General features: G+C 40.3%; 1 protein-coding gene across 1 annotated transcript; it reads right to left on the bottom strand.

Annotated features, from left to right (window-relative positions):
• Window positions 1-1,794: 1,794 nt before the first annotated feature.
• Window positions 1,795-14,246, bottom strand: edrf1 (erythroid differentiation regulatory factor 1). The gene is made up of 25 exons (XM_083897211.1): window positions 14,037-14,246; window positions 13,588-13,796; window positions 13,057-13,123; window positions 12,841-12,966; window positions 12,580-12,704; window positions 12,306-12,453; window positions 11,243-11,344; window positions 11,012-11,133; window positions 10,647-10,758; window positions 10,295-10,442; window positions 10,097-10,208; window positions 9,880-9,991; window positions 9,247-9,534; window positions 9,075-9,146; window positions 8,843-8,990; window positions 8,548-8,739; window positions 8,178-8,378; window positions 7,326-7,544; window positions 6,999-7,225; window positions 5,505-5,663; window positions 5,259-5,408; window positions 3,639-3,792; window positions 3,233-3,342; window positions 2,992-3,143; window positions 1,795-2,388 (listed from the first exon to the last, which is right to left on the bottom strand). Exons 1-25 carry the CDS (start codon window positions 14,133-14,135, stop codon window positions 2,226-2,228), a joined length of 3,717 nt encoding a protein of 1,238 aa, XP_083753337.1. The 5' UTR covers window positions 14,136-14,246; the 3' UTR covers window positions 1,795-2,225.
• Window positions 14,247-14,510: the final 264 nt, after the last annotated feature.

A 14,510-nucleotide genomic window follows, 5' to 3' on the forward strand; every position in this document is an offset into this window, starting at 1 on the left:
TTTAAAACGTATGTCTTAAAATGTAATTTAAGTCTATGGCTCCACATCCTGCTCATCCCTTCAGTCTCTGTGCAGCAGTCAGTCACCCGGTGCACCAGCGGTCCAGTCTGATTAATGAGGTCCGTGCACGGTTTGGGTTCCACTGGGGCTCCATCTGCTGTTGCTGCAGTCCAGTGACCAGAGGGGTGATCCGGTTCACTGACACTGCTGCATTCAAAATGTCATGTTCCTTCTGCAGTGACCACCTTGAATTGTTTTTTTTTTCTCTTCAAGGCAAAGCGGCCAAGGATGGAGCATGTTGACAAAATTTTAAACAGTAACTGGATTTAAAGTGGAAGCAGATATTCTCCACATAGAACATTTGCAAAGGAAACATCTGAAGAATGGATTAGCAAATTGAGTTGAGTTGATTGGACACGGATTTGGAAAGGCACACACCTATATGTCTATATAAGGATCCAGAGTTGACCGTGCATGAGCCAAGCCATGAAGTCCAGGAATTGTCAACAAAGTATTGAGCAAAGGCTGTGAATACTTATGTACATGTTATGTACATTTTTATTTAATCAATTTTGTAATAAAGCTGTAATATAACTATATACGTACTTTGCGGGTGCACTTTACTTAAAATTAATTGACTCTGGAGAACTAATCGTTCTTAATGAGTGGGATCTGACCATCAATGGACACCATCTGTCCAGCCAGTTTTCATAATTAAGCAGAGCAGAGACCATGATGCTTTCCACCTCTAATACAAACTTTGACTTTGACTGACTAATGACAGGTGTTTACAATATTGAATTGACCCTTCTTTAAATGTGATGGATAGATTATTAGAATTAAAAAGAACTGTTAGTGTAATGTAATTCAGTTCAACAGCACCTGCATCTACAGTTACCATACCAAATATCAGTCCAGCGCTCGCAAGGTTTATAATATACTGGCAATTATACAATTCCTGCTTACCAAAACACTCCAGATTGATGTTTAGATAGATGACAGTGAGTGAGAACATAACAAACCCAATCCATTTTAAAAGTAGTCACTGGAAAAATGGACTGACAAAGTTTACTTGGTCATGCCACAACTAACAACATTGTTACATAGGTCAACACTGTATCTCAATGGAGCAATGAATATCAGTTGTATAAATAGTATTTTGAGTTATACCTTGAAAAAAGGCTTGCTCTTGCTGCTGGAGCTTAATATTGTGCTGCCAGCCAGCACTGCCCAGCTGGGGGTTTTCATTCAGCCACTTGGCAGGAGGCAGCTTCATGTCTGTCTTCTCCTGCATAGGACTGCTACAATGCTTTGGAGATTGCACACATGTATTTGTGTATCTAATTTGCTCATACTGGACACATGACTGTCCAGTTGAGACATCCTGTCCATGAAACATTGAACCCCAAAGCTGAACATTCAGAGATGGCACTGGGGCCAATTAGCGATTAGGAATAGGTATCATTAAGACTTTAACAATACTACCTTTTCCGATACTACTTATCAATCCGGGACATCCCACTAGACTAACCACTGAGAATAAAATGACAGAAACACTTTACCTAAAACATTCCAGTTTGTATTCTGTTAAAGGCACTTTGAACTGTTTGTAAACGTGGGTCAGATAGATCAAAAATTCATTGAAATGTGAAAAAAACTTTTATTTCCATGTCACAGCAAACCATGCTGATATAAACACACATGTATACATTCGGCTTTGTGAACAAAACATAACCTCTGAGTTTGCATTTAATGTTGCAAAACTATTGCACAATGTTTTTTCCCCCCTGGAAATTAACACAGTTGAGCTCATCACGTCCATCTTCAATAACAGTTTTTCTGAGCGTAAATATTTTCACTTTTTAAAGCCACCAATTGTTTATAAAAAAAAAAATCCATAATGATAATTATTTATAAATCAGCTTCTTCATATGTTGTTTGTTGAAATGAACAGAAAATTAAATTAGACATTTTAAATTTACAAACAAAATTGTACAACTGAAAACCTGTGAGGCACACAGGTTTTTTGTTTTTCTTTTAAAGGCGCAGGAGGTGAAATTTTCTTTTTGTCAGTGTTGCCTGAGGATGTGCCTTATAACACCAATGTCGGTGTTTTGTGATTATGAATTTATGTTTTTTTTTTCTGAAGACAGTTGTTTGGTTGTCCAGCAAGGTGCAGAGAGCAGGAGTCACAGTATTGAGCGTCGTCATTGTTCATGTCATTATCATGAAGGTGTACCTGCGTCTTCACTTCCTGTTTGTGGGTTCAGCTGCTGCAGGAGCTCCATGTAGAGCGTGATGCGACTGAGGAGAGGTGCGTTTTTGTCAGCTCGCAGCAGCTTGGAGTACTTGTTCTTGTATGTTTTCAGCAGCTCCTCATCCTTATTGCTGTCATAAACATAAATGTCTGGAGTGAGCATAGACAGAGCCACATGGACTATACCACAGAGGCTTTAAACTGCACTGTGGATACAGTTCACTTTGTGAGGTAGAAGTTGACAAATGTCCACATTTCCAAGCAGCAGCCAATTAAGTCTTGTCATACAGAGATGTGAGCCAATCAAATCACGTGTATGTATTCAAGCTCAAACAGTACACTGTACAAAGCCACATGACAGAGCAGCGCACCAAGTTGCCATGACAACAATAAACTGCTCTAGTAACCTCTGAAAGCTGCCTCTACCTTCAGGCATATTCACAGTCAAGCCTTAAACATCCAGTCTGTAAGCATTAGTGAAAGTTTCAGGGAACTGCAGTGGCTTTCACATAACAGAAACAATGTCCTTTTACAGTGTAATAAATATCACAACCATGACTACCTACAATATCGCTTTGATACAGCCTGCAAGGCCGTCACTTCAAGTAACTATAAAGCACTCATTTTGAGGCTATGAATTTAATGGCAATATACACATATATAAACAATTCTGCCAATAACCCTCCTAAATGTTAGACATCTTTAAAGCAACGTGTGTGTGGATTCTCTCTCACCTTGGCTTCTGTTTCGTCATCTGTTTGTTGAGCTGCAGCAGCAGGGAGGAGAAACTTTGCTCAAATGACCCAACTAAATTCATTACTTCCTGGTGGTTCAAGCCTGAGGTGGAGGCACTGGCCACATCAGGAGACTGTACTGATTCACCCAGCTACGGCACAGACAGGGGGGGGGGATTACAGAGTGATAATGGTGACAGAACACAGCTCAGTGAAGTTTGTAACGACGACTTTAATTTACCTCTTCCTCTTGCAGCTCACTGTGAATCAGCTGGAAAGCAGAGCGAGTCTCTGTCATGATCTGTAGAGCTCCAGTCAGGCTCTTTAGCTTAGCTGCACTGCTGCTCTGACCTGTGGAAGCACAAGATATTAAACTTAACTGCAAGAGGCCTGTTGATTACCAAAATTTAACTATAGTCTTGACTTTTTATTAGGGAGAATATAGACTTTTAAAGCTGTATTATATCAATTTATTTGCAGTATTTCAATTTAAGCTTGGATTTATGGAAGCCGGTCACAAATGACACATTTGAGGCTTCAACTTCCTCTTGGAAAAGGCTGTCTCACGTTGAGATGGCGCCAACTGGCCAGTTGATTTGTTTATGATATGTTATGTTAAAATTGGTGGGGAAGGAAAAGTTTCTCACCTGCCACAGTAAACTCAGCAAAGTCTACCCTGTCCAGCAGAGTGCGGAGCAGCTCACAGGGAGAATCTTTGAGGCTGAGGAATAAACTTACAGCCTTGCTGTAGTGAAGCTCTGCAAGGCTCCGGTGCTGCTTCCTCAAGCGTTCATCCCCCACCTGTCAAACAATTAGAGCCAGAAACACGGACATCCTTCACTACTGGGTGACATACACTAGGGTTACTAGGGTAACCCTTGCGTGATAGGCGGCTCACAGACAACAGTTTCAAGCACAGCTTAATAGTGGTCGTATAAGCAAGCTCAGTTTCAACTGTGAAAAGAAGACTTCGAGCCATTGCTAAGACGTCAGAATAAAAAGAAGAGGTTTGCCTGGGCCATCAACACTGCCAATAGACTACTGAAATCTGGAAGAAGGTGTTATGGACAGATGAATCAAAGTTTGAAATCTTCGGTTCATCGCGCAGGAGTTTTGTACGTCGTCGAGTCGGCAAAAGGATGGTGATGATGAGGAGCCGCCTATCACGCAAGCTGTTGACTCTCTGAAACTTGTCTTCTGATTCTGTTGTGGCTTTGGGTCTGCCAGACCTCTTCCTGTCAGAGTTTCTCCCAGTTTCTGAGTGCCTTTTGATGGTGAAGGAAACTACTCACTGAGACTACTACCCTACTAACTAACACAGAATACCTGAACTCATAAATTTCTCTAGTTTTTAATAAAACTAGTTAACCTATTATACCTTGTTAAATATTATGAATATTAAAATGCTAACCACACCTGCCATATCTTCACAGTGTCCAAATTTCATGAAAAACACTGTTTATTAAATTTCATGAAAAAGCATACAATATGTTCAAACTTTCCATTCAATGCATTAATAAAGAAATGGAGGCTTAACTATTTTTTATATGATAATTAATAAATTTATATTATAATGTAATAAATATTATGAATAAGTACTAAATAAACCCATGATATCCTCAATGTGTCCAAATGAGCTCAATAATAAAGAAAAAATGCCGTAACAATTTTTTCTGTGTTCACTAATAAGTTAACCAGTTAACTTATTATGTAACTATTACCAATCATAGCCAAAGTAATAATGATTGTACTTGTAGATAGTTGTTACATGAATCATTGTACAAAATTTGAAGGCAATATCTCCATCAGTCTGGAAGATAAAGCCGAAAATGTGTTTTTAGCATAATAAATTAATTAATTTGCTAATTAATAATAAAGCTACAAAGATAGGGATAATTCTCAGGTGGTATGTGATGCCCATGCAACATTTTAAGCCAATACCTGCAATACTTTGGAAGATACAGGCGAAAATATGGTTTTTATATCATTAATTAATTAATTAATTAATTAACTAATTGATAATAATGGTAGACAGCTCAAAATCAATAGGGATCATCTACAGGGGGTATGTGACCCATAAAAAAAATAAGAACATTTAATCTCAAACGCCTTTCCAGTTATCCCGTTAACGGCTAAAATCTGCGGACGACGACGACGCGGACGCGCGAGACCGATTCCATATCCGTGCGCGTTTCTCGCGGATTTAATTACTGCTACACTTTATGGATGAAAAGGTATTCCTAAGAAAGAAAAACATGACTTCTCACCTGGTTGCGCATGCAGCCGTGGTACATAGAGGCCAGTCGGTGGTGAATGGTAGCAGCTCTGTACTGGTAGAGCGGCTGACGAGCCGACTCGGTCTGGAGGTCACAGTATTTCAGAGATTTCATCAACGCCTCAGCCACTTCCCGTTGAATCTGGGAAGAACATTACAATGAAGGATTTGACTGATTTTCCCAAACTGCTTAAATGTTTAATGCTTAAAAAAATATATATTAGCGATAAAAGGGCACCTGCTCCTGGGTTTTCCCGGACAGATGGGCGTAGTCCTGCAGGAGTGTAGCCAGCGTGTAATACGTAGTTGACAGATCCCAGTTTATATTGTCCCACACTACAGCATGGTTTTCTCGCATTGCCAGTGACCTCATAGACCGCAGGTAGTAGTCTATGGCCTAGTATTAAATTAAATAAAAAGAAGAACATTAGAATGGGACAGCATACTGATCAGCAATATATAATTTCCCCATTTTGTGAGATAAGTTTATTTTTTTAAATACTGGGGTTAAAGTCATCCTGAGCCACACTAAAAGAGTCAACCGAATAAAACTAAGATATTAAGAATTCCATTCATATTCTGACTCGTAGCTTCATCAATGTTTAGGAAAAACATGATTGTTTGCCAAGCATGCCAAGCATTTCTTAAATTCTAGCATGCTATGCTAATAACTGGCACAGTGATTAGATACCACTAGCTGCAAAAATAAGATACGTTAATGGTCTTAGCTGGAGTCCATGGGCATATTTAATATTATATTATTTAACCCGACCATATATACACAGCAGTTACTCCTCGTTTGAACAAGGGCTGCAACTAACGATTATTTTTGTTGTCGAATAATCTATCAATTATTTTTCGATCAGTCGACTAATCGTGATTATCACCGTTAGCACCTATTTTGGACTTGTTTAACGTCACACCGCATAAGCGTGGACTCACGTGTGTGCTTTAATAACACAATATTTATAACACAGTTAAATACCTAAAACAAATTATCACAGATTTCTTACAGCTTAAATATCTAATTAATATGCTCCATATCACACAGTTGATAAATGAAAGACGTTTACAATTCATAATGAATGCTAGTATCGACAGGGGCTGAAATTAAGTATGTCAAAGCAGCTTCGACTGGAATTCACTGATTACTGCTGTAAAGTACGCATTAACGGAAGTGAACGAGCGTTCGCTAAGCTAGCTTCTTCCATGATTTTCCAACAGATAGACGTATGACACAAACGTATTATGTACTTGCATCATAGGCTGATGGTTAATTAATAAATGAGCATGTGAAATATCTATGAGGTATCAACGTTATTTGTGAACTCACTTCTCTGCGTTACGTGATGATACAGCAGCTCTGTGGTGTCTGCGTTTAAGGTGTTCGTGCATCGCCGTAGTGCTACCATGGAATGAGAGTTGCGCTTCACAGAAATCGCATTTAACGTGTTCCGCAGGTTTATTTTCAGTGAAATGTTTCCAAATTTTGGAAACTTTGAGTCGGAGAGCTCGAGTATGTTTGTTTACACTGCAGTTACAGATGAGCAAGTTAACACAACGGGTCAACGCTTAAATTTTATCGTCAAATTTCTGTAATTTCTGTAAGTTGACGTAATCGATTACGTCAACTAAGCATTCCAGCCCTAGTGTGCACAACACAAAAGCAGCAGATCAGCAATGTAATGCATATGCATTCAGTGTGGCTAAAGAAAGGAGTTTAATATGGCACCTTGTTGTAGTAGCGGGCCTCCTCATGTGAGAACTCCCCTCTGCTCTGGTTGGCAGAGACTACACGGTGAGCCTGAGCACAGACTCTCATCAGTCTGCCAGTGTTGCACAGCAGCAAGGAGATGTTGGCGTTATCTCTGATGGCTTCAAAATCCTTAATGCCATTCTCGAAGCAGGCAAAACTTTTTTTCCACAACTCCTGCTCTGCTACAGAAACTAACTTTTTCACTGTAGGCGGAGTAGGAGAATAGGGTTGGTGAGGGCCAATAGAATTATGTTCAATGTCATTATACAACTGTTAGGGTGTTGCAAATGTGAACCAACATACCGTCTTTCTCAGTCTGCATGGCCGCTGCCTGGTTCATATAGTACACTCCCATCTCGTTGCGAATGTTTCCCAGTCGTTTGAGCACCTTGGCCAGTTGATCTGACTCATGACCTTTAAAAGCCTTGGAAACCAGCAGTTCATACGCTTCCTCATAGCACTTGCTGCTAACAAACAGCTGACACTCAGGGTCCATGGCTAGGTCTGTTGCCATGTTAAAGGCTGGATGGAAAGAGTAAAAGGATTGATGAATAATTGGTCATTCTAAGACAAATAAAAAAGACAACAAACGGGTACAATACCATTCAAAAGTTTGGGGTCACTTTGAAATGTCCTTATTTTTTAAGGGAAAGCTCTTTTTTCAATGAATATTACATTAAATGACTCGGAAATAAACTCTATAACTTGTTACTGTGGTAAACGACTATTCTAGCTGCAAGCGTCTGGTTTACATAAGTGTATAGAGGCCTATTTCCATCAACCAACTCTCCAGTGTTCTAATGGTACATTGTGTTTGCTAATTGCATTAGAAGGCTATTCGATGATTAGAAAACCCTTGAAAACCCGTATGCAACTATGTTCGCACAGCTGAAAAATTATTTGCTGGTTCTTTGACGAAAGCAAAGTTTGAAAATTATTAATTTGAATAAAAATCATTATTTCTAATCTTGTCAATGTCTTGACTATGTTTTCTATTCATTTTGCAACTCTTTTGATTAATAAAAGTGTGACTTTTAATGGAAAACACAAACAAATTGTAAAGCTGACCCCAAACTTTTGAACGGCAGTGTAAGTTGGAAAGTTGAAAAATGAAACGGCTACATGTAAGTGGCCCTTAAGTTTTTAGTGACTGACTCTGGCAGCTGCTCTCTCTGTGCAGGCTGTGAAGGATCTCCTGGTCCTCTTTGGTCTGGTAGCTGTATTCCTCCAGGTAAGCCGCTCTGTTGCTGGCGTTCTGGGCCAACATCAGCTGGATGTCTCCACACAGAGCGAGACACTGGGTGTGAAACTGCAGCACCTGTGGGTGTCGTGCAATGCTCACAGAGCAATAGGCATCTGGAAGAAGACAATATGTGTGTAGAAGACATAAATGTTTACCTGTGAATTTGCTTCATAGAAGTTTAATCTAAATGTTTCCTAAACTGCTTAATTCCTCCAACCAGCGATGTCATAGTAGCATTATGAACAATTTATTGATTTTCTTCAAAAAGTTAGATAACCTTACCATAGCACTGCAGAGAGAGCTTGATGTAACGCAAAGCTCGTCCGTACTTCAGTAAATTAGAGGCTGCATCAGATAGGATGTAGTAGGCCTTGGAGGCTTTGAGGAAAAGCTGTAGCTTCATGTGGTGCTGCCAGGAGCCGGGGATCATCCCTGAACGTGTCTGATGTTTCTGGTCCACCTGCATGGGCCCAGCTGGTGACAGAGAAAGATGCAACATACATCACCAAGATAATACAAGGCGAGTTAAGTAGCAACGTTATTTACTGTTCTATTATGAGATATAACAATCGCTGACCTCTTTCAAGCAGAAGAGATGTGCCTTTTTCAGATGCACAGGCCCCAATAGCATCTCTATCCTCATACTTAAGAGGGATTGGTGTGTTAGGGTCTGCAGCTGGAAGATCACTCTCTTTCTTAATGCTGCCGTCCACTGCCTGAAGGCCCTGTGATATGGGTGACACAATTATTATTTGATGACACATAACGTGTGTATGTGCAGCAAACGTAAGCATCATTCATTGACTCACCTTTAGTACATAGCTCAGGACGTGTCTACATCTTTCCTCCTTGTCTTGAGAAATGGGGAAAGCACCACTTGGCTGGAGAAAAAAGGAAATATTAGTTGTCGTTTCGCTTTTAATTTTTTTTTTTTTTTTTTACACACTGTTTAATCTGTTTAACATTGAACTTTACACTCACTCTGATCTGGTGAGTAGAGCTGTATTTCTCTGGGACTGACAATTCCCCCACAGAGCGGATAACAGCCACAGCTTTATTATCGTCCTGTGGGCTGGTGCAGCTACTGAAGGAGTCGTTTTCGTCACTGTCCTCTGTCAGCTCCTCCTCCTCCTCTTCCTCTCTGTCTTCATCGCTATAGCTGTCCTCTGAGCCCCCGGCCTGGAGCGACTCTCCTTCATCCTCCGAATCCTCCGGAGTCTCGTCGAGATGGAACAGCTCTGATAGCATATAGTGGGCTGAGGCAATGATCTGAACAGACAGATGAACGAGGGAGGCAGGTCCAATCAATGATTTCACCCTGTACTTTCTTTGTCATCTCAATACTTTTTAAATTTAAAATCAAAGACTTGACTCCATTAGGATGTGGAATCTGATCTTTTCTTTATATCGCAGCCCTATCGCAGAGTAGCTCTCTATCTCATATAGGTTGTGTCCATTCGTTCACTTAAGGAGATTAAGACCTCCTCATGTCAGACCCCCATTTTTGTATGAAAGGAATCATGGCATGTACATGTGCATTTGCAGCAGCTCTCTGCAGACAGAGTGTGTAAAGTGCGAAGATGTCTTTAACTTTCACTAAGGATTCCCTCTTACCTGGGGATGCCTCTCCTGATCCAGGAGTTTGACACAGTTTAAGAGTAGTGTTCGGATTGTGCCATAGTGCTTCCTGTTTTGCTTTGCCTTCAGCATCAAGTTGCCTGCCACTCTGCAAAAAAACATAAAACTTAAAACTGACTCAAGTAAACTTTTAAAATGTATTTTTACTTTACAGTATATTATATTTATGGTATCCACAACTGCAGAAACTTACTTGTACAATAACACAGCCACAGGAAGAGTGAACGGATTCTGACATTTCTCCTCTTCAGCCTCCTCACACAGAGTAGTAAGATCATAGAGCTTCACAATGTCACTCCCACTAGCTGTCGGTAAGAAAACACTAAGATAGACATGTGCACAGGGTACAGCACAAGTACAGATTCAAGAATTTGTGTGGCTCGTCTCCCACCTTTAAAAAGCCAGTAGGTGTGACCCTCTTTGGTGCAGTTGGACTTGAGGAAGGAGAGGACGTTTTGGGCAATGTCTTTCACCACCCTTGTAGAGAATGTTGAGTTCTCCAAATGAGGGATGTCTTCAGTCTTCATCATCTCATATTTCTAAACAAACAAATGTATTTACCCATTATTAATGTAAACACTGTATATTGACGGTGTAACACTTTCACCATATTCAAATTATAATTTGTTTATATTTCAGAATACATGGAAAATATGGGACCTTCAAAAACACGTTCACTACCAATACAAATGATATACGATGGAAAAGAAGCTAAAGTACAAAAAAAGCGAGCAGTAATTTACCTGAACAATGCCATTAACGTGAAAACACATAACCAGTTCTGGGACATTGCACATCAGATTGTCGAGCCAGTAGTCGATACCTGTCAAAATGTTTATTGGTTTATTGTTGTCCCTGAAAAACACAGAGAGAAAGAATGTGGAGACAAGTTTGATACAAACAAGCCATTGTATTCTAGTTCAACACCGCTGTTCTGATTACCTCATATTAATTACTGACCGACAGACAACGTTCTCATGTCATCACATCCATTTTCAAGCCATATTTTGAAGAGATGTGCAGTTTCTTGTTAAAAATTAAGATGCAATCCAATAAAAATTACAAGACTAATCATTTAAAACATGGACGATAGCAACAAACTTCCAACCTGAGTCTTAGACTGACGGCAGGATATCGACCACCTCCGAAAATAGGCATGTTGGAGCCAACCAACATGTGGATATCCTCAAAAGTCCACATGATGTTTCGCACAAAGTCGTTTCTTAAACCCTGTCAAACAAATAACACAAACACATAGTATGTAACAAACCAAGGTAGCGTCTATTTAGCTTCATTTAAGTGCATGCCGATAAAGAAGAGGGGGGAAAGATGGAAGTACCTGACTGTTCTCCCCTTCGTTGAACAGTGTAGGGAGGTTTTGCTCTTCTGGTACAGATGTCCCCTGGCCCAGAGCAAACTTGCTCTCCAAAGAATCACTTTCCTGCATGTTTCACAAATTAATACCGTCAGTAAACACACACACACAGTGCTGTCAGTTAAATTACCGGCGTTAACGCATTTTAACAGTGTCTATGTTTTTTTTTGAACGTACTTTTTGGCCTTGCAAACTTTCTAATGTTAGTAAAACCACACCGGATGTAGCTCGACTGGAGACGCACACGCTTGTTTGGGCTTGCGAGCTGGCAAAAGACTAGTAGTCTAACGTTGGATGGTGAGCGTTATGCGCTTCGCCGTATCCAACGCAGCCTGGATCATTTCTCGACGCACTCCACACATCCAAGTAACGATGTATGCAGAAGACCGCCAGCTGCTTTAGCTCGTTACGGCAACAACACATTAAACTACGGGACTTAATCTGCGTTGAAGAGCGGTACTTTATTCACAACACTGCAGCCTCTCCTATGCTATGTGCGGCTCTCACGGTAAGAGGAATAACTCAAAATATGCAGGGTGACAAGAGATATTCACCTGCCACTCGCTAATGTATGTCTGGTATATGTTAAATATACGTATATATGCTATGTAATGTTTCTTAAGTCTGTAGAATAAGATGTGTAATAATAATTCCGACACAAATATTGCGTCTCTCTGTATTGCAATTTCGAAAACATTTTGATTAATTGTTCAGCCCTACACTACAGTATATACCAATGTTGTTTTCAACAATAATAATAATAATAATAATAAAACATTTGCACAAAGCAAGCTGATCCACTTTTCGATGTTGACAAGAGCATTAAAATGAGAAAAAATAATGGGACAAAAAGAAATCAAGGGACATTTAGAATAGATAAAACTGTGCGAAGTGAATTATGACATTAATGCGATTAAATATTTGAATCGTTTGACAGCACTAGTTTTTAGCAATTAAATGTGTGTATTTTCAAGCATTATATCTTTCAGAGGCTTAGTTGATATTCTCAGGATTTTTTTTTGTGTACCTCCTTGGGAGCATCTGACTCCTCTGCATCTGACTGTGTGCTCAGGAATGAGGCAGGCCATGAATAACTGAACTCCTCTGTACCATTTTCCAAATCCCCCTCATTGGATTTTTCTGGTACAGCCTCCTCAGCTCCACTGCCATTTATACTGAAAGAAACCAGAGATGTTGACAGTGTGGTGACCAAAACAAACTAGGGCAGAACGTTTAATCCAGCTTCCATGGTGCAGTCAACTTGTTGTTTTTCAGAATTTGTGTACCACACATTAACTCACCTGTAATAGAGGAATTTAGAGAGAATTGCTCGCTGATACCAGTGCTCTTTACTTTTCTTTTTCCTCTGCCATTTCTGATCAATTAGCTGCTGGTAAAATTCTTTCAGCCATGTCCAATCTCCTGTCTACAAAACAAACACAGCAGGGTGAATCACTTAAACCACTTTCTGCCATGATGTAATTTTAAAATGCTTGCGCAACAATCTTTGTACAAGAGCACGGCACAACTTTAATTTGTCCAAGTAAAAAGCTTTGCTGTACCTGAGAGGACTTCATGAAGAGCTCTTGAATGTCCAGCTCATCCAACAGCAGCGTCCTCCCGACCCGGTGAACAGCCATGCTGACATGGGACTTGCTGAAGGGAATTTTCAAAAGTTTCTTGATGTTCTGAATGTAACAGAGAACAGACATTCACATCAGGTGGGGTGTGTGTTTTTTTTAGGAAACAAATGTGAGCTTTACAACAGCCCCACAAACCTCTGAGTCTGACACCACGTCAACATCATCGCCTATGCAGTCAATGAAGTCGTAGGCCATCCCGAAACTACAAAAAGTAGAAAAGTTAATTACTTAACTTACTTAATAGTAACTTAATTACTGTGTCATAGAGTAGAGACAGGCTGATTAATGGTTATACCCACTGTAAAAACACAGTACTAGTTTGATAATTAGCTATGCAGAAGGAAGTTCTCCAATGCTTCGTAAAACACTGCACTGCTAACTCTTTCACACAATTTTCGTAATACCAGTGGAAAAAGGCAGAATATATTGAAACCATTACACCGTGGTACCTAAAACGAATTGACTAGCGAGAACTAATCTCTCTTAATGGTTAGGATCTGACCATCAACAGACACCATCTGCCCGACTAACAAGTTCATAGTGTTTATAGTATTTAGTTTTTTTTATAAAAAAATAAAAAAACATGTAATATCTGTTCATGCTGCAACTAACAATATTGTTATGTTAGTCAACATAGTCAGTTGTTTGAATAGTATTTTGAGTTACCTGGAAAAAGGCTTGCTCTTGCTGCTGGACCCTAGTATAGTTGTGCCTGCACTGCCCAGTTGGGGGTCTTCTCTCAGCCAGTTGGCAGGAGGCAGCTTCAGGTCTGTCTTCTCCTGCAGCAAGGCATAGCTGGTAGGAGGAGGGGCAGCAGAGTACTTGACCACAGCACGGCTCTTGATTTCAGAGCTGCCTGAGCATACAGCAGATTCCTGAAGGATAACGAAATAAAAGCATCATATGTTAGTAAGGGAGGTCTTTCTTCCCTGCTACAGTCAGACTGTACAACCAGCACTTTTGAGGTAACACTGACTGTTTTAAGGAGGCTCTGGGTGGTGACTGACTGAAGTCTACTGACCACTGTAGCCAACTAGTGCATATATTTGTGGTTTAGCTGTCGTTATTATACCATAACAACACATGTTTACATGCCCATCGGTGTAGTTACTTACATATTTGTTGCTTTCGGAGCAGGTGGCACCACTACTTTGCTCCAGTGCATTGTCAGGGAGGATTCCGGACCCTCCGTCTCCAGCTGCTGCTTCGCTCATACTGGACACACGACCGTCCAGCAAACACCAGTCACTTACTAACAACAAGTCAACCTGTCCATGGTTGACTTCAAAGACGACACTCACTTTTATCAATAAAGTTAGCGGCGATCCGCCACACACTTTGATCCGCTAGCTTGACATGCTAGCTAATCCATAGAACGGCGCAGAACAGTGGAGAAAATAAAGTGTACTTAAGCAGCACTGTTGTTAGAAGAAACGTCCGTGACTTTCACCCCGTAAGCAGTTGTCGCTTTGTTAAACACGGAAAGTTATACAAGTGTATCCACACGGCAGCAGCTTCTCTCTCATTCCCACAGTCTGTTGTTGTCAGGAAACACGCGACACTGCGACAGCAAACAACTTCCGGTTTTA

Source organism: Microchirus variegatus (genome assembly GCF_963457635.1).
Source record: "Microchirus variegatus genome assembly, chromosome: 11".
NCBI lineage: Eukaryota > Metazoa > Chordata > Actinopteri > Pleuronectiformes > Soleidae > Microchirus > Microchirus variegatus.